Consider the following 23,539-nt stretch of genomic DNA (forward strand, 5'->3'; position numbering starts at 1 on the left):
GCGAGTCCTTGTATACTCGAGTCCGATGACAGAGCTAAGTGCTCGCGTTGTTTTGTGTAGCTCACATACGTCACCCCGAGCGGCAACCGTTCGTTGCCATACCGGTGCATCCTTATTTTCGGCGAGTGCATGGAGATGAGTTCGAGGTCAAGATGCATGCTACGTGTGCGGTAATTGTTGCAGTTTTGTACAGGATTTAGGGACGGTATCGGGCGAATGGTGGTAACAATAGGAACAGTTGAGCAGACCGTTTGTGAGCAAGGACGGCGCGTGACGTCACCGGAAAAAACGCAAGCGCCGGCTGCCGGTCTGGGCGTCTATCCTCCTCTGTCCTATCTTCTTTGCTCTTCTTCAGTGCTCTACGTAGGGTTTCGCCACATCATAAATTGCGCACAAAGTTCCTTTATCGCCACGATTCACAGCAGCAGTAGGAAATCTCGGAAGCAACCACATAGTCGTCGTATATATATATATATCTTTTTCAGGAATCGTACTTATACGACTGGCCCGGTGAGCGTCACGGTTCACAAGGATTCAGAGGGCACTTCTTTGCTTCTTCCGCTCATGTTTGGTTTGGTATCGATTTACATGAACAATCTGAACGGACACGTCAGCAGCCCCATACACAACGAAATCTCCTTGCGAAATATCATCACCCGATCCCCCAATACAGCTTGTTTCTACGAGTTCTTGGAGGTAGGTCCTTGCTTTCGCTGAAATGCCCCGAAGTCAATCCACATAATCCAGCATGATCACAGACACAGACGCAAACGAAGCACTTGTTGCTCTTTTCTTTCCCCTATTCCTTTTCTCTTTTGTCATGTCGCCTTCCAATGACAGCGATGCCCAAACACTCCCCGTTCGAAAGCTTGGTATACAGAGCCAATCCTGGAACACGCAGAGCGACCTCAACAGCAGTCGCCAGGCGCTTCAGACTGAGATCTATGGCAAAATTATCCGAAACGACGCCAACGTATTCCGTCGCCTACGTGTACATGATGTTTCGGATGCCTTCGTGGATGCCTGTGCTGCCTGCCTCTGCGAAGACAATGCTGCCGCGATCGCCAAACTCAAGGAGCTTGAGCGGAACGCCACTGTGACGAGGAAGGCTGATAATGACGGGACGGGTAGAAAAGAGACTGAGATGTACGGTCCCATAGTATGTATACACCCCTTCTTTCTTCTACGGATTGTAGCTCAAAGTCTTGTCCTACTGTGCAGCGCACGATTCTGGACTACATCCGGAACTTCAAAGAGCCGACTGATGACCCGCCAAACGTACCCGCGTCCTCCGAGTCGACAAAACCTCGTGTCTTTTTGAGTGGTTTGAAACTCAAGGGAGACGAGACGATCCACGACTTTCACTTTCCGGGGGAGATCCCAGACTTGACGGCGCTCGCTGACGGCGATGATATTGGTTACACCCAAAGCTTATGGAGGGTCAGAGATTGGTTTCTCGAAATCAAGGCCACACGAGCGCAGTCCGGATCCGGGATCACAGAACCGTCCTCTACAAACATCCTCGTTCAGTGCACCGACTATGCACGCCTTCATTTGTCCGCGCGGCCGTTCTTCCTTTTCTCCGTGGGCGTCACCTACGCGGGATCCGAGGTCTGCGCTCTCATTTTCGATCGTGATGGCGCGACCGTTTCGCCTCCTCTTTTGTTATGGGATGCATCGAACGATACAATCAATATGGACGCCGTCAAACACTTCATTCGCCTCATTCGCAGTCTTACGTGCATCTGTTCCCTCCAAGACCTCGGCCAGGATCCTACCGTCACATTGCTTCAGGACGGTCCAGTCGGAGAAGAGATCAGGCTCTCTATAACTCAGGCACTTGGTGCGGAGGTCAGCCGGTGGGAATCTTCCATCGAAATGCTCCAGCAAAACCGTCATAATCTTCAACCAGGCAACGACGAGAAACGGAAGCAGCTCGATGGAGAACTGAAGAACGCCAGAAAGCAACTGAGGCTCGCGAAGGACGATATGTGCCAACCGATGTACCCATCTTTCGTGACCTCACTCGGCGGTCGAGATTCGCGTCGCTGGTGCACGATCGGTGCTCCCATCTGGAGCTCTTTGTCCTTCATTGGACGTGGAACTAGTGCATGGCGCGTTAGGGAGTACAAGGACGGGGCTCTAGTCGGCCCTGAGTTAGTCATGAAGAACGCTTGGAGGACTTTGAACCGAGCTAGCGAGACCTCCATCTACGATCGCGTCCAAGGAACTCATCCTGGACTCTCAGTCTTCCACACTGGCAGTGATGTGTACTATCCTCGACCCATAGACGACCCTACGAAGGTTGCGATCACGGTATACGGTCCACGTGGTACCGATGTTGCGTCAGGCGGGAGGGACTTATGTCTACACCGTATTTTCCTCGCGACTGTCGGTCGCGCTTTGTGGAAGTACGGGTCAGATTTACAGCTTGTAATGGGTCTTCGTTCTGCAGTGGAAGGTGAGTAGCTCTATCTGTCCAGTATACGCTCGACTAAACCCTTTCGACTCGGCTTAGCGCACAAGTTCTTGTCCGACCAGGGCATACTTCATCGTGACATCTCAGCGGGAAATGTGGGTTATTGAATTGTTTACTCTGAGCAGCTACTCATACGTGCGATACTATGGACCAGATCTTGCTATTCGAATCCTGGCCATCGCTAACGGGGCACGCAGGATTCTTGACCGACCTGGAGCTCGCACACATCAGCAAGAATGCAACAGTCGAGAAAATATGGAAGGACGTTATAGCCGTTCCACCACAGCCGATCACTGGTGCGCATTCGGGCAGGTGCACGACACCTTCGGAAAGAAAACATTGGGTGTTCAGCACGAACACCGTCGAGCACAAGGACGCTATGACGGTGATCACTTCCCGTACATATATTAACATCGCTTCCTCTTAGCTGATTTTTCAATGACAGGGTACGGCACAATTCATGGCGGTCGACGTGCTCACAGCAGGCATGCTGGGCAAGCAGATCAGCCAGCAACCTCACCACGATCTTGAATCCGTTCTGTGGGTCCTCGGGTATTGCGTTATCAGACATACCAACAGCGTCATCGCTACAGACAGCAGCATTGAGAAGACAACACTCAAGGCGTGGTCCACATTGTGCAGGGACGCTTTCGGGCATAACACTCTTGCCCGCATACAGAAGTCTCGAAAGGACAAGACACCGCTTCTGTTCCACGAAGACACGCAATGTCCCTTGGACTTACTGCCCGTTCTCGAGCGCCACATCTCAAGCGAGATGCGAGAATTATTGAGCGCAGCTGCGGAGCTCGTTGGGGACCAATTGATAGCTTACTCTCATGGGAAAAGGAGGGAACCGGCTCTTCTGACATATGCCTCGGTCCTCAAAATATTCGACGATGCGGTCGCACAGATGAAACTGGCCGCGGGTATGACGTAGATGCGTTGTAGCGGGGAAATTGGGAAGAAATGGACATTTAAGGGAGTGGACTTCTGTTTTACGCTGTACTTTGGCACATGTGGCATAGAATCACCCATCAATAATATATTTTGAGCGATTCGAAGGACATAGCATTAGGGGAGTTCAGAGTGGCGGGCAGAGAGGCGGGTCGCGAGTCGCTTCTGCGCCGCGCTCGTTTCTCGTTTCTCCCACGATTTTGCAGGTCCTTCTCCATTATCAGGATGGAGTAGAGGGCCTTGGGGTCGCTGGAAAAGCGAACCGAGAAGCGACTCGTCAGACACGACCCAGAAACGGGCACTCTGAACTCCCCTAAGTATTATGAGGAATCAGTTGGGAATCAGGCCATCGGCGCCACAAATTTTCATGTCCCGGCTGCACCCGGCACTTTTTGAAGTTGAAATTGACGGTGACTCAAATATGGCGATGATTCCGAGTCTTCACGAATGGCTTGCTCGGGACTATACAGACTACTCTCTCCGATACTCACACTTCCAGCTTTGCTTCCGCTCCTTGTTCTTGTAGGTAGCAAGTCTTTAACTGCTAAGATTGGGTAACGCCTGTTCGCTTAATCAGACTTGCATTGACCAGGATTTCTTCCTTCTGCCAGTGTCCCAGCTCGACTGTATCCACCATATTCGAGATCATGAGTTCAAGCCTGAACTACTGCGGCTCTGGAAACCAGGGCATTTCTCATCGCCTTTTCACACTCTGCGAGCTTCTTCAAGGCTATTCGACCGCGGACCTCATCTCCCACTGCCCCGAATGCAACTTCTTCTACATCACCTGCTGCCAACACAAAAACATCATCCAGTCCTGTAGGAAACCCTGCCACCACTTCCGTCTTGTATTTACCGATGGTGCATCCTTCAATAACGGTCGTGATGGACCTCAGACTGGTATCGGAGGTGCGATGGGATCAGAAGAGAACTCAGGCGTGCAGCAGTGGTCTGTTCCGATCGATGAGGCGATCGATCCGTTGCCCGACGTGAAGAGGACAAGTCAGAGGGCGGAGTTATTAGCTGCCTTAGAAGGTTTACGAAGGTTGAGCGGCCTGGATGAGGTGTGTCATACGAAGTATAGGATGAAGCACGAGGCAATGCTTCAGAAGGAGACGAAGCAATGGATCATCGCGACTGATTCGGAGCATGTGGTGAAGTGCATGACGGAGCTGCTGCCAGGCTGGAAGGTCCGTTCCATAACTCTCCGTTTCTTTTTGATACGTCCTGCTTAGGGTTCCGTTCACTTTCGTCCGCTCGCCAAGATGAATGGGTGGAAGAACAGTAAAGGAAGCCGACCTGCGAACCTCGACCTGTTTCAGGCTCTGGATGCTGCTGTCCATCTGGAAGAGCAGAAACAGCCGGTATGCGTCGGTTTTTGGCTCATTCCCAGACAGAACAATGTTGTCGCCAATCGTCTAGCAAAACGCGCCGCTCAAGCGACGAGACCTGTCGTATCGTAGCTTGCGTGTTGGTGGGTTCATTCCTCTGTGACTTTACCACTGTCGTATGCTGACCGCATCCTCATCAAAAGCTGTGACCATAGGCTTACTTTTGCTTTGTAAATATTGTCCATTTTAGACGCGGCCACTTCTTCCGAATGCTCGTCTAGTGCCACATTGAACTCTGTGACTGAAGTCCTACATCTCCTATCGAATGTCTCTGGATCTTCTCAGGCACTCTTATGGACGATATCGTGGTCTTAGCTCAGAATGCTTTATATCGTGCGATTTCCCGTTCCACATAGTAACCTCCATTGTAGGGAGTGCCGCACATCCTTCGGCGATGAAAATGCCGCGAGTCGTCGCGATATTACACATACTGTCTTCATCCAGTGTTGTGGAATTTCTGTGTTGCATTGGTTTTACTTACACCTTGAGGTATATAGTACATCACACCTACCGACCATATTTACTCCATGTATCCGTACTTGCCTTGTCACCCTCTCCAACTCATATTCCCTCGTGCTACCGCGAGCGCCACACGCCGAGTGGCACAAATGATCCGCGGGTCTCACGTGACGGCATGCCCCGATCTTTTTCTTTTCCTCATTTTGTCTTCCACCTCCGTTCTTCAGCTTCCCCCTCTTGCTCAGTCTTTATAACTAGCGTCATCCTGGGATTCTTGCTGCCTGTTTCTTCTTGGCTTTCTTTCCTCCACTACTCCGATGTACCAACCAAACTCGGGCGACAACGGCGAATCTGCAGAGGTTGGGTGTGGCGTCTTCAACCGTCGCGTCTACTTCTGCGCCAAACAACAAGCATTCGATACCGCCGACCTCATCGAGCAATGCTATAAATGTGACAGATTATATCCTATGTGCTGTGCTCACGTCTTCAATCAAGTCGACGTCTGTCACTCCACTCCCCTCATCTTCACCGACGGCGCATGTCTTGCGAACGGTCACCGCAACGCTCAGGCAGGAATAGGTGTCGCGGTTGGAATGTGCGAAAAGGATCAAATGGCTGCTCCGGTAGACGACCGCATGGATGGAGTAGGGAAGCATACAAATCAGAGGGCGGAATTGCTGGCGGCGCTGGAAGGCTTGAAGATGATGAGCCGAATTACCCCTATAGACGATGATGAAGCCCAGAGGTTGAGGGATCAGGCAGATCGAGGAGAGTTCGTCATTCTCGCTCAGACCGCAATTGTCATGTCTCTGGTTTCACATCATCTTTCCATTGTGATGACTTTGTGTCCGCGTGTAGAGGAACGGTTGGACAACATTCCAGGGCACGGTACCGTCCAACCTGGACCTGTTCCGCCAACTTGAAGCAGTCACCGAGATTGAAGAGACTCGAGCAATATCCGTGGGATTCTGGCATGTGCCAAGGGTGCTCAACACTGTCGCCGACTCGCTGTCGAAACGTGGCGCTCGTGCTGCAGCAAATTGCTTTCTAATTTTACCATGAAGTGGCTTCAAGAGCTTGTCCTCTCCGTTGTGAGTAGCTACTACCGCCAAACTACCGCATAGCGCTCTAATCTTTCGTCTCACTCCGACCGTATTTTGATGCAGGCCTGTCTACACGTGTAAATGTTCGCTCGCTTCCTGGAGATTTCCTGCTGGAATTCACTCTAGTGCAACTACCTAATGGTCTTGTTTCCGTAGTGTCGTAAAGCATCATACTTTTTATAGCCGGTCTTGTTAGCAATGGTCAAATAAATGTGACCTTACTTGTTGTTCTGCAGAATCTCACGCCCTTCAGAAGAGTCCACTCAATTCTCCTCTGCTACTCTGGCTTGTATGTTCTCTGGCTGGGCATCGATTCAAGCGGAGTTGACGCTACGGCGTGGGGATCTAGCGCTGCCGCTCTGGCGTCTTGTGAAACAAGCAACTAGTACTCGCTGATTATGGGATCCTGCGGCTGTGGCGTGTGGCGTGTGGCACTGTGACTAGTGGGCCTGAGTGCGATGCAGTGTTTCCGACTTTATATCGTGGTACGTGTCCTTCTTCACGATTCCGCGCTTTTCCTTTTGGGCGCTCATTTCAAGACGCCAATATAACGAAAGGGCTCTTTGAAAGTCGCCTGCCTTTATCCTAGTGATTTTTGCTCTCCACCTTCTCCCCACAATCGGTACCGTCTCGAGGATCTTCAACCAGCAACCTAGTCTCGGACTGGTTCGTCGAATTTGTCTTTCCCCCTTACGGCTGGAAGCGAACAGCTAATTCGGATGCACTATGATTATCTTCGGTAGACCATGAATTCCCCATTTTCCACGAAGTGTCCACCGGAAATTCTAGTCGAATGCTTCATATACTGCGTTCACCCAGACACCCCAGACGTAGACCCTGATTCCGCTCCGATTCTTCTCACCCACATATGTCGTCGTTGGCGCGAGATTGCCCTCCAGACCCCTCTGCTATGGTCGCGTCTTCGGCTTGATCAATTACTACGACCCGCATTGGTCCCTTTTGGACGTCACCTTCAGCGCTCGAATGGCATGCAGCTTACATGTCTGCTCCGAGACTCGAATCAAGCTGGTGGTGGGCAGTATGACCCCTTCCTTCTTCGTCTACTCGAGGAACATGACAGATGGTACGACATAGCGCTCGCTGGACCGTTCAGGCAGAGCAATGTCTACCTTTCGGCCCCCGAAATCGCCTTTCCGCGACTTCATAGCCTCCAGCTTCTGGACTGGCCGAATGATGCCAGTACCTCGCTACGTCACATTTTTAAGAACTCGCCGAACCTACGTCGCCTCGCCCTCAAGGTTCCCTATATATACGACTGTCTCAAACTCATGCCATCACACTCTCAGTTAACGACCCTCAAGATTTGGAAGACGTCTAGCCTATCCCTCGAATGGAGACAGGAAGAACACGAACTCCAACTCTACTATGTCCTCTCGCAATGCACATCCCTAGAATCACTCACGATCGGCACATTTGCATACTCGCAGATCGTGTTAGAGCCCGGAGGATTCGTCGAGCAACATATCGAACGACCACTTATCCTTTCGACCCTTCGCTTCTTCTCATTCCCAATCGCCGACCTCGACCTTCCTTCGATTTACCTCCGCGCATTCACTTTTCCTAACCTTTCCGAGCTCGAGATCTCTTCTACATGCAGACTCAACCTCGGATTTGCCTCACACCGCGCGGACCTGATGGATTTCGTGCGGCGGCATGGGGCGTTTGGGACCGTCCGCAAGTTGACGCTAGGACTACCCCCGTCTGCGGAGCTGGACTTTAGGTTAGAGATCGCGGAGCATTTCCCGAGTGTGGTGGAGATAGATCTGGCGGAGCCAGAGCCATATCTGACGCCTTGGGAAGGCTTTCACGACGGAGTCGTTCGCTTCCCGTTTGGAAGGTGGAGTCAGGATACCAGTAATGATTGGGCGGATTTCGTGGAGAGACGGTGGGCAGGTTCTGTAGGTGCTATCGTTGGACCGATGGGTGAGGATGAATCGAAAGCGGTTGAGCGGTTGAAGTGTCTTCGGATGGGAGTCGATGCGTACGCGTGCTTACAGTTGGTTAATGAGATCGCTTTGGAAAGGATAAAACGATGTGTGGAGGAGGGATTCGTCTTGGAACCTGTTCATTCGCGTCGCTGGTCGCTTGGAAGGTGGTAGTTATATTTGTGGTAGCCTTTCCTCCTGCTTTGGCTCCGTTTCGTCTCCGTAATTACCTGTCGGCATATCATATCATTCTATCTAGCCTCCGCTGTCACGATACTTAGTACTCGTCATAAGCACCACTCAGACCTCGGCCAATCCCTTACTCATGTATGAACACGACTTATCACAATTTTTTGTCCGATATCATTATACTTAGCCGCCCTGATCATGAGAATGAACAAACAAAGAACTTTCCAAACTTGCCTTGATGGCCTAGTAGCATGATTACTTTTTTGGTTGTGCCGAGACGCTATTATTACAATAACGGTTAAGTTGACCGAGCTGGTGTGGGTGTACGTGGCGAGGAATATTTGCATACATAGATGATGAAATGAAATCAGGGAAACGCCGAATCACGAGAAAGGATAAGCATAATCACCCGCTCGGGACTATTAGCATAGCATGGCGTTGATGGCGTCAATACTTGCGAGCGTGTTCGGCTAAAGCGACGTACCAGGCGGTCTATCGACATGCTCATCATTCAAATACCATGCCCCTACCCAAAAAACATCAGTCGCACTGCCAACACGCTCAAAAAGAATGACAGAAACGCTTACGATCTCCCTTAATATACTTCTCGTTCTCTGTCTCACCATCCCCAAGCCAGAAGAACCGGTTCTTCGTGCGTTCGCGGTCGAGCCGTTCGTAGTCGAAGTCTTCCCAGCGAGGATTTGAGAGTGCGACGACGCCATGGAGGCCGGAACCTGCAATGGAGTCAGAAAATTTGGATAGATAGTACTTGCTAGTGAATTGAGGCTCTTACCGGGCCATAATCCTGTGATGGCGCCGTCTGGGCTTTTATACCACGAGTTGCATTGGTCGGTGTACACCGTCTACAAGAGCCGCTATATAGTCTCCGAAGAGCTCGAAGGCAGAACTATCTCACCTTTGGGAAGTACGCCTGAATCCGATCGACCGAGCAAATAGACCGGTCAGCACCATGCCACACCAGAAACAGAAACCAGACCAGCTCACCCGAACATACTCGTCATAATCCATCACCGCCTCCCTTTTCACCTCCATACTCCTCAACCTCTCCCTCTGGAGCTTCCTCACACACTCCACCGCATAATCCACCTGCTTCTCAATCAACACCAATAAACTTCCAGAATTCAAACTCGAATTCGGCCCCAGACTGAGAAACATGTTCGGGAACCCGTCCACCGCGAGGGATAAGTACGATTCGGCGTGCGGCGTCCAGCGGGAGAGGAGCGAGAGGTTGTTGCGGCCGGTGATGGTGAAGGGGAGGTGGTAGGATGTGTCGAAGCCTGTGGCGCAGATGAGAACGTCGAGCGGGATGTGGGTGGAGGAGGTGAGTTCGATGCCGGTGGGCGTTATGCGTTTGATCGGGGTCGTCTCCAAGTCGACCTAAGTGAATGGGGTCAGTGGAGTTCTACATCCATCGGGTGTGACGGATATATACGTTGTCTTCGCATAGAGACTCGAGGAACCCTGGTCCTGGTGTCAACCTCCGACATCCGACACCGAAGACGGGAATGACTATATACGTGGTCGAAGTATACCTCGTTAGCAACTCAAAGGGAGGACGAGAATAATATATGCGCACTATAATCGGCGATCCAAGGTTTCTTGGCCAGTTTCTTCCTCATCACTTCTTTGAAAAGCACCACAGCTCCCCTTTGAGCCTCCGAGTCTCGCTTTCCAACCGCATGGCTCGACTGCACATGTCGTCGTGGCAAGCAGACCGTGATAAACGTGGGCGCTGTCGTCAGGGGAAAACACAATCATGCGACTCACGTTCAAATCAGCCTCCAAATCATGTCTGAACCGTTTATAATACTCCGGATCCTTGAACGACTCCAGATCCTCCTGTGTGAACTTGACTACATCGGCATATCAATGCACAATCCGATCCACATCCCAAGACAGTGAGAGTAAAAGACAATGTAGCGGCGTACAATTCCCCACTTGAGGCTCTCGCTTGAGTAGCTCCCAGAGTTTCGCCTCCGCAAAGGATGCCGATATCCACGTCTTTCCTTTCACGAAGTTCGTCAGACGCTTGACTTTCGGTTGCAACGCAGGAACGATCTGAATCGCCGAGGAACCCTACACCATTCCAACCCCAACACATCCACCCATCCACCACACGCCTCAGACCTCATCCACTGGAATAAATTGAGAAAGCACGTACCAGCCCAATAACCCCAACATTCTTGTCCCCCCAGTCTTTAACGCCCTCCTGCCACGTCTCCCCCTCCGCATGCACATCCCACTGCGCGCTATGCAGTAATTTGCCTTTGAATGAGTGTAGACCTTCGATGGCGGGCCAGGCCCAGCGGCTGAGGACGCCTGTGCCGAGAAAGAGGACGTCCGCTGTATCTTCGAATTCTTCGTACTCCACTCGTATCCCTTCATGTACACCGTTTGTCTCACTGTGACCGTCTATGCCATTCCTGCCATCAGGTGGCGACGATGTGACCACCGGCCTCCGAATCTTTAAGATCCACTTCGCGGCATTCTCGTCCCAGCGCGCGGAGACGAGCTCGTGTTGGAGACGGATGTGTTTCATGAGTTTGTATTTGTCGACGACGCCGCGGAGGTAGGCGAGGATTTCAGGGCCGGGGGCGTAGAAGGCTGACCATTGGGACTTGAGGAGGAGGCGGAAATGAAAGGGAAGGAAGAGGATGAATGGAGGTGAAGAGGGGCAATGGAGGTGGTTACGCGATGTGAACATGGCGAGAGGGGATGGAAGTGTAGGTGGATGTGCATGGTCGTAGTGGAGTCGATTGACGAGTTGGTCAGGACACGATGACAGCTCGATGTTGGGATGAAAAAACGGAAGGGACATACATTCTCTTCAAAGGTAAGCTGATACTAAAGCGCAAAACCAGACGTGTCAGCAATGCACAAGAACACAAGGACACACCCTGAGAAAGACATACACAATGCGAAGGAATATCACATGCCAACCCAGGATATCGATTCGCGAACCACGTCCCGCCCACTCCCGCCTGTTTCTCATATATCGTAAAATCGATATTCGGAATACGCTGCTGGAACCTATTTACCACGTCGATCCGCGCAGTTGAGTTCAGAGTGATGGTCATGGGTTACGAAAGGAAGGAAAGGGCAGCAAGGATGAAAAAAAAACACATACCGTATACCAGCGACAATCCCACTATACCCAGCCCCGATACAAACGACCTTCATCCTTCTATAATCATCAATCGAGAACTCGCCGTTCTGATGCTCCTGCGTCTTCGTCGTCCTATTCGCGTTCGCGTTCGCATTCTGGGTCCCGCCGCTATTCAGATGGACATGGCCGATACCGTTGCTGTTGCCTGTTTGAGGATCCGAAGATTTCTGGAGGTGCTCTTCGACGTTTTGAAGACGAGAGGGAGCGGTGGCGGTGGGTATTTCGGCCATGATGAGTAGTCAGAAGGGAAACACAGAGCAGAGCAGCGCAGCGCCGAGGAGAGGAGAGAAGAGTAGCTGCGAGGTGAAGATCTTCGACAACAGGAACGCCACGGTGCACCCACAAAGTGATAGCGTTAACGATGAGCGATGAGCAACAAGTCGTTCGGGGCAAAGCTACGCTGACAGCAAGGTAAGCGTTAAGAGGAAGTGGTGTCAGCCCGCTCAAGTCAGATAAGTCCGGCGCAAGTATAGTATGCAGCATTCGTTATATGCAAATTATCAAGGTTGGCTGGATGATCCCATCCGCCAACGACAAGAAAAAGTAAACGCAAGCGACGGAAGGAGAAAGATGAACCTGTGACCTATACCCGAAGCGGCACGAGCGACGTTGTAAAGCTGAGATTCCCTATATATGGGTTCTAGAGACCCATGAGGAAGTAAAGGAAGGAGGCGTAATGACGAGGACGGGGACAATAGGTGTGGGTATGCTCTGTGGTTTACTCCCAGGAGAACACAAGGGGACTCACGGGTTCGTGTCTAGTGATTGGAACGGGGAGGTCGGTGTTCTCATGACCTGTCGACTGAGCGGGAAAGGACGACGCAGAGAAGCGGCGTGCTATAAGGGTTACTTGCTGTAGATGATGGTTCCTTCTTGTTTGGCGTGATCCAATGATAGGTAGTATGTCAGCGGAGGGTGGTAAGCTGTTCGGCATGACTGAGACCGGGAAATGCAACCTTAGACCTTATAGATATAGCGGCATATATTGGAGAGCATGAGAATGGTTCATACAGAATGCTGGTCCATAATTACATGCGAGGTGCGTTTGTTTGACCAAGACCGAATACAAAGAGGTACGAGGCGCTTGGAAGAGGAGACGCCACACGGCCACACGATCTTCGGACGACGAGTTATCAGGGCGGCCTTCAGTAGACAAAGCAGGGCGCCAACTCTTGAACGGGACACCACGAATTCTATACAGCCCAGACAAGAGGTTTCGAGAGGAGCGCTCTTCAAGTATTCGACTGTTCGCACGTCAGCGGGGGATGGTAAGCTATTCGGCGTGACTGAGACTGGGAGGTACAACCTTGGACCTTATAGATATGGATAGTATGAGAATGACAGAATGCTAGTCTATAATTACATATGAGGTATAATTGGTTGACCAAAACCGAATGCGGGCACCTGGAAGAGGAGACGCCACACGGCCACACTGGCTTTGTAGTACCAGTCAAGAGAAGCATCGCCAGTAAGTAGTATCCCAAGCAGAGTGTAAAGCCTTGAGTAGAACGCCACGGTGTATATGCAGCTTAGTCAAGAGCTTTCGAGAGGAGCGTCCTTCAAGTCTTCGACCGTTCGCCGCATCAATCTAATAACCTAGAAACAGAGCAGATATCCCAGCACATACTTAGGTAGCCTCCAGTAGTGGTCATTTTTTAGTACCAAACTCCTCAAAGCGGTAAAGGTGTGGAATAGAGAGTCGAAAGATAAAGCAATGAGAGCCCGAGAGCATTTCCGATGGCGAACGGCTGCGCCGGGCGCTATCAACGGTGATGAGTGTGCTGTGTAGCGCATAGATCAGATAGCGTGCTAAACGACAATTTGGGGAGCAAATTCCCGATAACGTCGCCAATTCATTCTCTTCCCTCGAGCTCGTCGCTGTCCTAGTCGACGAGTCGTGCAGGACAAGGAAAAGCAGAGAGGATGATGAGGGAGTGAAGAAAGATGAGTGGCACCGGCGGCTGTGTACGGGTCGCCACCTCCTCGGCGCTTCGCAGGATCTTGGACCGAGAATTCTTCGTGGCCGACGTCGACCACTCTCCCGACGCTCCCGACGACGACGACGATGTACTCATCATCACCTACCACCCGCGACACACTCCCCCCAATACCAGTAGACCAATACGACGACCCGTCACCCACCGCCGGAGCCGCCTACCCCGACCAAACTGCGTACTACGACCCGGGCCCGCAGCCTCATCAGCAGGATCAACAACAACAACAACAACAACGAGCACGCCCCGCACGCCAAAGCGCCCAAATCGACTCACAGTATCTCCCCGACGCTCGCCAGTCTGGCTACTACCGCGAATCCCAATACGATCCGGATGACCAGCCACTGTCGCAGCAGCTCCCACCCTTGCCACCCGTCGACAACGGCGGCTTCGATACGCCCCCTGAGCCAAATGACGATTTCTACCAGCCGCCTCTGAACGCTAATGGCGGTGGCGGACGGTACTCTACGTATACGATGGGCGGAGGAGTCCCTCCACGGTCGATAGCCACCCAATCCATGCGTGCTCCATCCCCACCTCCCGCCCCCGTCCTCGATCACTCCCATCTCCGACCAGGCAACCAAGCCGCTCTCCTTTCGCACGAACGCACCCTCGAGCTCTACCGCGCCAATGCTAAAAAGACGCAGGACCCGGACTTGCAGTTCGAGTTCGCCGTCTTCATGATCGACGCCTCGAAGACGATGCCGATGCCGGAGCCCACAGCGGGGAACGTGATGCAGGTCGAGAAGGCGGAGCAGAAACGGGAAGACCTGATTCGTGAGGCGACGTCCCTTCTCAAACGGAACGCGGACAGGGGACACATGCCCTCGCAGTACTTCCTCGCCGACTGCTACGCCAACGGGATAGGGACGCATAAGAACAAGCAGGACTTCGACCGTGCCTTCCCGCTCTTCATCCTCGCCGCGAAGCACGGCCACCCAGATGCTTCCTATCGCGCCGGGACGTGCTGCGAGAACGGCTGGGGATGTCGGCGCGAGTCCGCGAAGGCCGTGCAGTTCTACCGAAAAGCGGCGGCGTCGCTCCATCCGGGCGCGATGTATCGTCTCGGGATCGCAGAGCTGAACGGAGAGCTCGGACTCTCGAAGCATCCGAAGGAGGGCGTGAAGTGGTTGAAGAGGAGCGCGGAGCATGCGACGGCGGAGTTCCCGCATGCGCTGCATGAGCTGGCGTTGTTGCACGAACGGGGGATCGACAATGTCGTGTTTATGGATCATGAGTATGCGGCGGAGTTGTTGGCGCAGGCGGCGGAGCTGGGGTATGCGCCGAGTGCGTATAGGTTGGGAGAGTGTTATGAGTATGGGAAGATGGGCTGTCCGCAGGATCCGGCGTTGTCGATTCATTATTACGTGCGTTTCTTTCGCTTTCTCTCTCCCTCTCTCCCTGTCTTTCTCGAGCGGGCCCTGAAGTTGGTGGGATAGAATATCGCGGCACAACAAAACCATCGAGACGCCTGCTTCGCGCTGACAGCATGGTACCTCGTCGGCTCGCCCGGCGTCCTCCCCCAGTCAGACACCGAGGCGTATCTTTGGGCTCGCAAGGCGGCTGAAGCGGGGCTCGCGAAGGCGATGTACGCGGTTGGGTACTTTTTGGAGGTCGGGATCGGGACGCCGGCGGATATGCAGCAGTGAGTTCTTTTGTTTCGTGTTCAGTTCGGTCGATCTTGGGACGGAGGGAACTTTCATTCGTTGTTGTTTTCTCGGACGTGAATATTACGCGGATCACTACGACTAATATAAATCTTTCCCTCCTCTCTCCCTCCTCTCCAACCCACCCGTCCTCCTCCTCCCACCCAGGTCACTAGCATGGTACAAACGCGCCTCGGAACTAGGCGACAAACGCGCGGCGCAACGCCTCAAGGGCTCGTCGAACACGCCACAATTGCACCCAGGAGGACCAGGGTCGGTGCTGAATAGGAGTGAGGGAGGAGAGGCGGGGAGTGTGGAGGGAGGGGGCAAGGGGGGGAAGGATAAGGAGTGTGTTATTATGTAGGGTGGGGGTTGGTTTTGATGGGAGGAGAGGGTGGATGGGATGTGGAAAGGACAGGAATTGGGGTGGCGGGGTGTAAGGAGACGGGATATGTGGCCGGTAGGATGGAAGCGAATAGTGGTCGATATCCGCTCCTCGTTCGCTCCTTGGAGTGCTGTGCCGAGCATGCCACGACGTCGTCCATGCCGCACCCGTCCACACCCGTCCACGCACGTCCGTTCGTCCGTTTATCCGCACTCTCGGTCGTACCCTTCCCTCCGTCTCGTTCTGCGTTCCCGTCATGTCCGAAGTTCATCGTTCGACTCCTCCTCTACTCTATTCCTACCCTCGGACTCAACTTCTCACGCCATACCATGCCATGCTAATGCCGCCCAATCGCTCTGACCCGACCCGACATACCTACCTATTTTACTCGCAGTCCTTTTTGCTTTATTATCACCACACCTCACCGAACTTTATACGTCCTCCCTGCCTCCGCTTGCACGACTATTGCCACAGACCAGACCATCTACCACGCAACGCACACCTCACACCTCATTGCAATTCACTCTTCACTCCATCATTCATCTCCATCTGCACGGACCACGGACCTTTGACCTTTCAACCTACCTATGGACCTAGCTCTGTCTCGCTCCACCGTTTCTTTCGCCTTCAACTTCAGTTTACAGTATATATGGCAGTGGTCGCGGTCTCGCTCTTTGTTTGCATTTTTTTTTCAGATACGTACGTACCGCCGATGACGAACAGTTCCATTTCCGTTCTCCGTTTCCGCTCCCTGTGCACCCTTTTTCTGTCCTGAGTTTCGTTTAAGTAGTGTGTGTGGTATGGATGCTAATTCTTCGTGATAGAGCTCTTTCTTTCCTTCATTTCTGTTTCTGTTTTCTGAACTTGCCAGTCTCCTCTCGTCATTTGAATACGTTCGAGAGATATGAATATGTATGTACGAAATAAACCTAAACCTAATGCTCTCCCCGATCGACACCACAGCCCGTCACCTCCATCTTCCATGTCGCCGCCCGGCTGCAAGTATGTATACATCGATATTCTCTATTTAAGGACCTTGCTCAAGGCAAAAATGTTTGTCTGTCAACAGGTCATGGGCCTGGCTGGGAATTGAACCCAGGACCTCCTCCAGATGGTGAGCTCGAGGCTGCAAAGATGCTACCCTAAGAAGGAATCATACTACTAGACCACCAGGCCGATGCAAATGATTTCTGAGTTTTTCCTTTCCACATTTTTGCCATTGGGTCCGGATGGATTCGGAAGGGGAAGGGTCGGAGTTCGAACTTCGATTTGTGAATTGTGGTTGTCCGCCATGACGGCGCCATCATCGACTCAAGCCATTACGGTCATGAACTACGCTTCGCCCTCCGATGCTCGTCTGTCTTCCGTTACGAAGATGCGCACGAAGAAGTGACCGAGAAGCAGATCATGTTTCATTCTGTGTCTGTGTCGCAGCTGTCAATGGTACCCGGTGAATAGAAACCCCGTCCGTTCGGTCAAGAGTACAGCGTTGGGTTTGACAGATGTTCTGTCCTATCTTGTTCTGTTCTGTTTCTGTTCTGTTCTGTTTTCAACATCCCGGAACGACACCCACCGGAGCCTGGAGGCGATGAAGAACGTGTTCCGATGAGGGACCTCGTGCTCTGCAAACGACGACAGGAATAGGTCTTTCTTTTCCTGCTCACTGGACCGGTCACTAGCGCTCGTGCGAGTCTGATCCGTGATGGATGCATGATGGTCTCTCTTGGTCTCGTTCGTTTCTCGGCCGCTGGGTCTCCTGTGGGCCAGGACATGCCCTGAGAGCTGAGAGCTGAGACCTGATCGTCTGTTCCGCCCTCCGCGTCTGCCTTCTGTTCCTCTCTCTCTTTCGTTCTGTTTCAAAACCTCTGGACGAGGTTTTCCGTTTCTTACTTCGACTTCAACTTCGTTTCGGATGCTTCGCACCGTCGCTTTGTCTTTGCTTTATTGAAATATCTATTTCGTTACGTTTCGTCCGTTCGCTCTTCATCATATATTTATCACAACTGGACATTTGCTTTCCTTTTTCCTTTTTACATTCATTCTGCTGGAGAGAATCAGATAGGATGGATCCCCGACGTGTATTCTGGGGCTCGAGGAGACGTTCTGTGTCGATTGCGAAGACTGAGGGGATGGAGGATAGTAGTCGAGGTACGCTTCTTCACTCGGTCAACATCCTTCACCCTGACTTCACAAGTTGATGCCCAACACGATCCTCATCCTCAACAGAAAACAAGTTATATTCGCTCCTCATCGACATGCAAGATTCTCGAGAAGATTCGCCATCTCGAACCAGTTCTTCTTCCCCCTACTCCTTCGCTGCAGTCCCCTCCAGTCCAGCCGACTCATCCTCGTCACCCTCCGAGCGTGAACGCGTCACTGTACCGCCACATCTCGCATTGAAACGCGCCACGGCGAGAGATTCTGATTCTGCAGTGGCTGTGGCTGTGGCTGAGACGGACACGGAGCGAGGGCCATCATCTCCCGCTTTGATCCCGTCGTCGCAGACAGGAACGGTCGCTCCTTCGACTACACCCTCGACAGAAAATGGATCCTCGTCGAACCTCGCGGTACCTTCATTAGAAACGACACCGACGACACAGACTAGAACGCGACTCACATCTTCATCCGCCCTCTCTGCATCTTCGATCATACCTCCCTCCCCATCCCCATCCCCATCTGCATCACCATCATCCCTTTCTCGTTCGGCTTTTCCATCTCGATCTTCTACAGCCGGGAACTCTACTTCTACCGGTGGCGGTGGTACTGGAGATAGTTCTCCAGGAGCAGATCCCGCCCGTTCGCAACGTCCTTCGTCTTCTTCTCCCACTTCTTCCGCTGTTGGTGGCAGTGGTGGTGCTACGGGCTTGCCATCTAGCTCGATGTCTTCACCGTCATCGGATTCGACGGCGACGGCGACGCCCGTACCGACGAGTACAGAGGCCCCTATCCCAGCCTCACAATCTGTTACGTCGACCACCACGGAAAGTCGAACGGACGAGCAGTCATCCTCGATTCCGGGTCCTACCGCCCCCGAGTCTATAGCTACGTCGACCAGCGAAGTTTTGACTGATTCGACTTCGACCATTATTTATTCTCTTTCATCCTCGCTTTCGAGTTCGAGTTCTGACACGACCTCTTCCATCGCCACACCCGCACCCACGCAAATCACTTCGACTTCTCCTTCTACTGCGTCTCCGTCTCAGGCTTCAGCATTGAATAGTCAGAGCGGAGTTCCAACGACGACAACGGAACCTGCGGTCTCTCAGACTGCGAGCTCGACGGGTACTGGCGGTGGAGGTACAGGTGGTGGTGGTGGCGGGTTGTCCAACTCGACGACACAGAGCGCTGGACGAACGACAACGTCTTTGGATTCCTCGACCGCGTCGGCCGTTTCAACGAGTTCGGTCGTCACGCCCACGTCCAGTGCGCTGACGTCCAGTGCTAGTGCGTCTACGACCGCCGTGCCGTACAGTTCTCCAATAACATCCATTTCGCCCACTACGACTTCGTCGTCCACTCCGACCTCTTCATCCGTTTCCACTTCAGCCGTTACTTCTAGTGTACCACCGTCGAGTTTTCCCGCTACGACCCCGTCGTCCGTTTCCACTTCAGTCGTCACGTCCATTTCGCCGACGATTTCCTCGTCCTTGACATTCGCTCCCACTTCCAGTTTGCCCACTACGACCCAGCGCACGTCGGCCCTTCCGTCTACGGCGACTAGTTCTCCTTCATCATCATCCAATGCTGAGACCACGACCACGACGAGCGTTGCTCCGACCTCCAGTTCCTCTGAAGCGGTGACGAGGACGACTGGGACTACTAGTGGAACTAGGAGCGGAGAAGGTTCGACTGGGACAGGCGGTGGTCAAACGACATCTTCTTTTACTTCTGTCTCCCCCCCTACGACCTCCTCTTCCTTCGTTTCCTCCAGTACAACAACGACAATCTCATCTTCCACTCCGCCCTGGAGCACCGTGACAACACCGTCTCTTCCACCTTCAACCTCGACCAGGACCACGACCTCGATCCCAAGCACAAATACAAATACCATCTCGCCCCCTTCAAGCTCTCCTGCGGCCAGTATCGACACTAGCACCTCGTCCTCTCCCTCGCAGAGCGTCACGGTATCGTCGTCCTCGAGTGGGAGTGGGAGTGGGAGTGTATCGGACGGGTCTGGAGGGGGGACTCGGACGACTACGAGTGCCGCGAACTCGGTAGGAAGTATTACTATCACGCACACCAACAGCAGTAGTAGTCCTGCTCCTACGGATTCGCAGACTTCATCTCGTGCCCCACCGTCGTCGTCGCCATCGCCCCCGTCATCGCCACACTTGGACTCTACGTCGACGTCTACACAAGCACAAACACACACGTTGACTTCGTCGTCGGTGTCGATACCTGCCTCGACTTCATCGCCGTTGTCAGCACCGATTCCTACCTCGACTTCGATCTCAACGCCGACTGCGAGTACGGCGCGTACGTCCTCCTCTAACTCTACATCTGCTATATCGTCGTCTTCCACTCCGGTACTATCGTCGGTTCCAACTACGACATCGACTTCGACTTCGACATCGAGCACGATCCATACGTCTCCTCCCACGTCCACTGGCAGGACGACGAACACTTCCGATGCGCCCACAATTACTAATACGAATACGAATACCACTCCGGTTCGGTCAAGTGGGACGAGCTCGGTTTCGGCCGGCGTATCTTCTCCATCGACACCGGCGACGTCGACGAGAGGAAACACCTTTACGTCCCAGCCGTTATCGACTTCTTCGGTCCCGACAGTCACACCTACCCATACTCCGACTCACTCCACCACGATAACTCCCACCACGACTGGTTCGCTCAGTAGTAGTGCGTTAGGTGGAGGAGGAGGAGGGGGAGGGGGAAAGAGTTCGCATGTGGGAGGGACTGGGACTGGGACTGGGACTGGGACTGGGACTGGGACTGGGACTGGGACTGGGACTGGGAGTATCAGTGGAGGGGGAATCACTGCGACGAGGACAAGTACTGGAGGTGGAGTTACGACCACGAGTGCCGATGGAATAACGACTTCGAGCAGCATCCACGTCACATCCACGGGAACTAGGAGCTCATCGATTTCTAGTGTCAGCGGTTCGATTTCTAGTGTCAGCGGTGGCCCTACTTCCTCCATCAGGACGAGCACAGCCGGGAGGAGTGTTTCCTCTACCGCGGTCCCTGTCAGTAAGACGACCACTTCAGACTCGAGTCAAGTAATCAGCGATGGTGGTGGGCCGACTGGAAGTGGTACGAATGGAGGCGGTGGACAGAAGACGTCCACTCCGGGTACGATTTCTACAGCCAGTGCGAGTGGTGTTGCTCCTGTTCCTACCACAACCGCCACTGGAAGCGGAAGTACGTCATCTGAGTCGAGTGGCGGTGGCGGTGGCGTTGTTACTTCAGCCAGTGGTAGTGCCTCCGAGTCCTCCGCGTACGCTGGATCCTCCTGTTTTACGAACTTTGTATTGACTCACATTTTCGCTAATTTTTCTTAGATCTCAGCCGACGAACACAAATACCTCGCTTCCTTTATCTACGACAGATCCTGGTCGGGCGTCACTGACTTCTTTGGACACTACGACGTATGTATTCTTTTGAATAATGGGAGATGTTGGGTGGTCTGGACTGATTTATGTTTTCAGTACGCCCGTGCGTCCCGCGAGGCCTGTTCAGACTACGGGGCCGCTAAGCACGGCGACTAATGGCGATCCTTCAGCCTCTGACGCATCCCCATCCCCCAAGGGATCAGAACCCGCTAGCCCAATCGGTGTAATCGGTATATCGAGGTCCTTCTCTAACGAAGTCACGACGATCCACACCAGTACTGCTATACTCACCACCGAACCCGGAGGTCAAATCAGTACCCTCTCGTACTCATCCGAGACATTGACGAGCACCATCGAGGTCCCAGTGCCTACACCTGGTGCTAACACTTCGTGAGGATATTCTTCATCACACACTTTTCAAAGACTGACGAATTGGTCGATCATTTATTATAGATCGTCCAACGCGAACCTTTCCAGGATCATCGCCCCAATCATCGGAGCGCTCCTCCTCCTCGCCGTTCTCGTATCCTTCCTCATCTACCGCTCCCGTTGTCGTTCTTCCGCTTTCAACAACCTCGAGGGCGAGGGTAACGCTCCCGCCGGTCAAGGAGGAGCCATCACAAGCCTCAGTCGTTCGTCGAGCTTTGCCTCGGGGGTACCTAGCGATATCTCGGATAGTCAGATCGCGGCTTGGAGGACTCGTAACGTCGCTGGTGCAGGTGCTACTCAAATGTCTCAGGTTTCTGGGCCCAACTTGAATGCTGCCAGTGGTACTGGTGTTGTTCACGTGAGGTCGTTACTCGACGTGTCTTCCGGAGAATTCGGATCGACCCCGTTCCTCTCACCAGCACTCATCCCATCCGTCTCGCCATTCCCCACCTCAGACCAAATGGTCCCGCGCTCGCGGTCGATTACGCCTCCAGATCAAGCTCAAGACTTGTTTTCTCCGATTGCCTCGTCTGAGGGTGTGAGGGCGCCGATGGCTTTGGTGCATGCTTATGAGCCTTCTGAGCGGATAGTCGTGCCTTCGACGCCTATTTCTTCGCGTTCGCATTTCAGCGCTTATTCTTATAGGCCGTCTGATTCCCCTGAGCCTGAGCAAGCGATCGAGCAAGAGACGGTCCGGAATGAAGGTCAAGACCTAGACGTTATCGTGAATCCGTTCGATGACGCATACAGCCCAGGTCCAAACCCAGATATCGACACTGAAATCAACAGCGTCAAGGAAGGGAACGGTTCACGAAGTAGTAGTAGCAGCGACAGTCATGAAACGAGCACCATCATGGAGCATAACATCAGCACTCTCTTGCCTGCGTTCCCGAGTCCTGAGACGGGGATATACCCACCTCCTTCTATGCGTCGGATGAGCAGTACGACCAAGATTGGCGGACGGAGCGATGGTGGTCTAGGAGGTGGAGAAGCCGAATTGGTTGGGATGTTGGACTTGGACCCGTTCGTGAACCTGCCGCCTGTCAGTTTCCTGTCGCCGACGAGGGCGGAGGAATACGACTATTGCTACGTCGACGAGAATGGGGAGGTGAAGAGGGTTATGAGCGGGCCTGGGGAGAATAAGAATGTTGTGAGTCGGTTGAGTCGGGCGAGTTCGGTTGTTGGGCCGCAGAGTGATGAGAGTGTGGTATGTCCCCCTTTCTTTCTTTTCGCATTTTTTCATCAGGCGCGGGGGATCGATCATTCTGTGAGTTTGAATGCTGACTTTGATTTTTTTTGTCCTGTAGCTTGGCGTTGCTTGCTGATCCAGAATGGACTGCTGTGGATCTTATCGCATAATATAATTTGTATCTTGGGAATATGTATGTACCACTCCGCTCATTTTGCATTTCCGTGTGTCGACATCGACATTATACTGGGCTGTCCGTTCTTTGCAACCTGTCGTGATGCTCTCTGTCATTCCTCTATGGCGACGAACTCGGCTGCTTATTTTATCAATTATAATTGACATCTGTACTGGTCATAAAGGAATGTATCGAGTCTGTCTTGTTCATGAAGTGTCTGTCCTTTGTATCGAGTGCAACCGTGGCGGTTGGCTTGTAATATCCAGCTTTTACGCCTCGTAAGGAACCTTAATTTTGGGGCGTTCACGCAGGTAGAGGAGAGGAGGCCTGACAACAAGCAAAATTCATAAATAATCGAGAATTCGACATGTAAGAATGTGCTGGACCAACAAAGGGCCTGTCAGCCAGAGACATTTCTTATAAACTGAGAAACCGTGATC

At 52.8% G+C, this 23,539-nt stretch overlaps 4 protein-coding genes and 1 non-coding gene across 5 annotated transcripts; 3 read left to right on the plus strand and 2 right to left on the minus strand.

The window, feature by feature from the left end:
- The first annotated feature begins 459 nt into the window (after nucleotides 1-459).
- On the plus strand, nucleotides 460-8,506 carry STEHIDRAFT_141050 (uncharacterized protein). The gene is made up of 17 exons (XM_007307292.1): nucleotides 460-510; nucleotides 618-696; nucleotides 748-1,159; nucleotides 1,222-2,461; nucleotides 2,519-2,574; nucleotides 2,634-2,864; nucleotides 2,925-3,405; nucleotides 3,960-3,987; nucleotides 4,026-4,623; nucleotides 4,699-4,907; nucleotides 5,542-6,095; nucleotides 6,142-6,293; nucleotides 6,348-6,374; nucleotides 6,623-6,675; nucleotides 6,773-6,871; nucleotides 6,976-7,052; nucleotides 7,130-8,506. Exons 3-10 carry the CDS (start codon nucleotides 749-751, stop codon nucleotides 4,894-4,896), a joined length of 3,243 nt encoding a protein of 1,080 aa, XP_007307354.1. The 5' UTR covers nucleotides 460-510; nucleotides 618-696; nucleotide 748; the 3' UTR covers nucleotides 4,897-4,907; nucleotides 5,542-6,095; nucleotides 6,142-6,293; nucleotides 6,348-6,374; nucleotides 6,623-6,675; nucleotides 6,773-6,871; nucleotides 6,976-7,052; nucleotides 7,130-8,506.
- A 485-nt stretch (nucleotides 8,507-8,991) lies between these two features.
- STEHIDRAFT_113378 (FAD/NAD-P-binding domain-containing protein) lies at nucleotides 8,992-11,938 on the minus strand (the record flags this gene model as incomplete). The annotated part of the gene is made up of 13 exons (XM_007307293.1): nucleotides 8,992-9,047; nucleotides 9,109-9,255; nucleotides 9,315-9,384; nucleotides 9,438-9,452; nucleotides 9,527-9,919; nucleotides 9,975-10,051; nucleotides 10,119-10,230; nucleotides 10,310-10,395; nucleotides 10,471-10,618; nucleotides 10,704-11,159; nucleotides 11,363-11,386; nucleotides 11,455-11,572; nucleotides 11,670-11,938. 13 exons carry the CDS (start codon nucleotides 11,936-11,938, stop codon nucleotides 8,992-8,994), a joined length of 1,971 nt encoding a protein of 656 aa, XP_007307355.1.
- A 1,882-nt stretch (nucleotides 11,939-13,820) lies between these two features.
- STEHIDRAFT_148813 (HCP-like protein) lies at nucleotides 13,821-16,679 on the plus strand. Its single transcript, XM_007307294.1, has 3 exons — nucleotides 13,821-15,069; nucleotides 15,142-15,347; nucleotides 15,517-16,679. The coding sequence occupies exons 1-3, from the start codon at nucleotides 14,179-14,181 to the stop codon at nucleotides 15,710-15,712; spliced, it is 1,293 nt and encodes a 430-aa protein (XP_007307356.1). The 5' UTR covers nucleotides 13,821-14,178; the 3' UTR covers nucleotides 15,713-16,679.
- A 128-nt stretch (nucleotides 16,680-16,807) lies between these two features.
- Nucleotides 16,808-16,909, minus strand: STEHIDRAFT_t218. The gene has a single exon. It is a non-coding gene; the product is annotated as a tRNA-Pro (tRNA).
- Nucleotides 16,910-17,405: 496 nt separating this feature from the next.
- Nucleotides 17,406-23,357, plus strand: STEHIDRAFT_123667 (uncharacterized protein). The gene is made up of 6 exons (XM_007307295.1): nucleotides 17,406-17,881; nucleotides 17,960-21,191; nucleotides 21,256-21,342; nucleotides 21,403-21,696; nucleotides 21,760-22,942; nucleotides 23,043-23,357. Exons 1-6 carry the CDS (start codon nucleotides 17,797-17,799, stop codon nucleotides 23,058-23,060), a joined length of 4,899 nt encoding a protein of 1,632 aa, XP_007307357.1. The 5' UTR covers nucleotides 17,406-17,796; the 3' UTR covers nucleotides 23,061-23,357.
- Nucleotides 23,358-23,539: the final 182 nt, after the last annotated feature.

The sequence above is a fragment of the Stereum hirsutum genome, assembly GCF_000264905.1.
Source record: "Stereum hirsutum FP-91666 SS1 unplaced genomic scaffold STEHIscaffold_13, whole genome shotgun sequence".
Taxonomy (NCBI): Eukaryota; Fungi; Basidiomycota; class Agaricomycetes; order Russulales; family Stereaceae; genus Stereum; species Stereum hirsutum.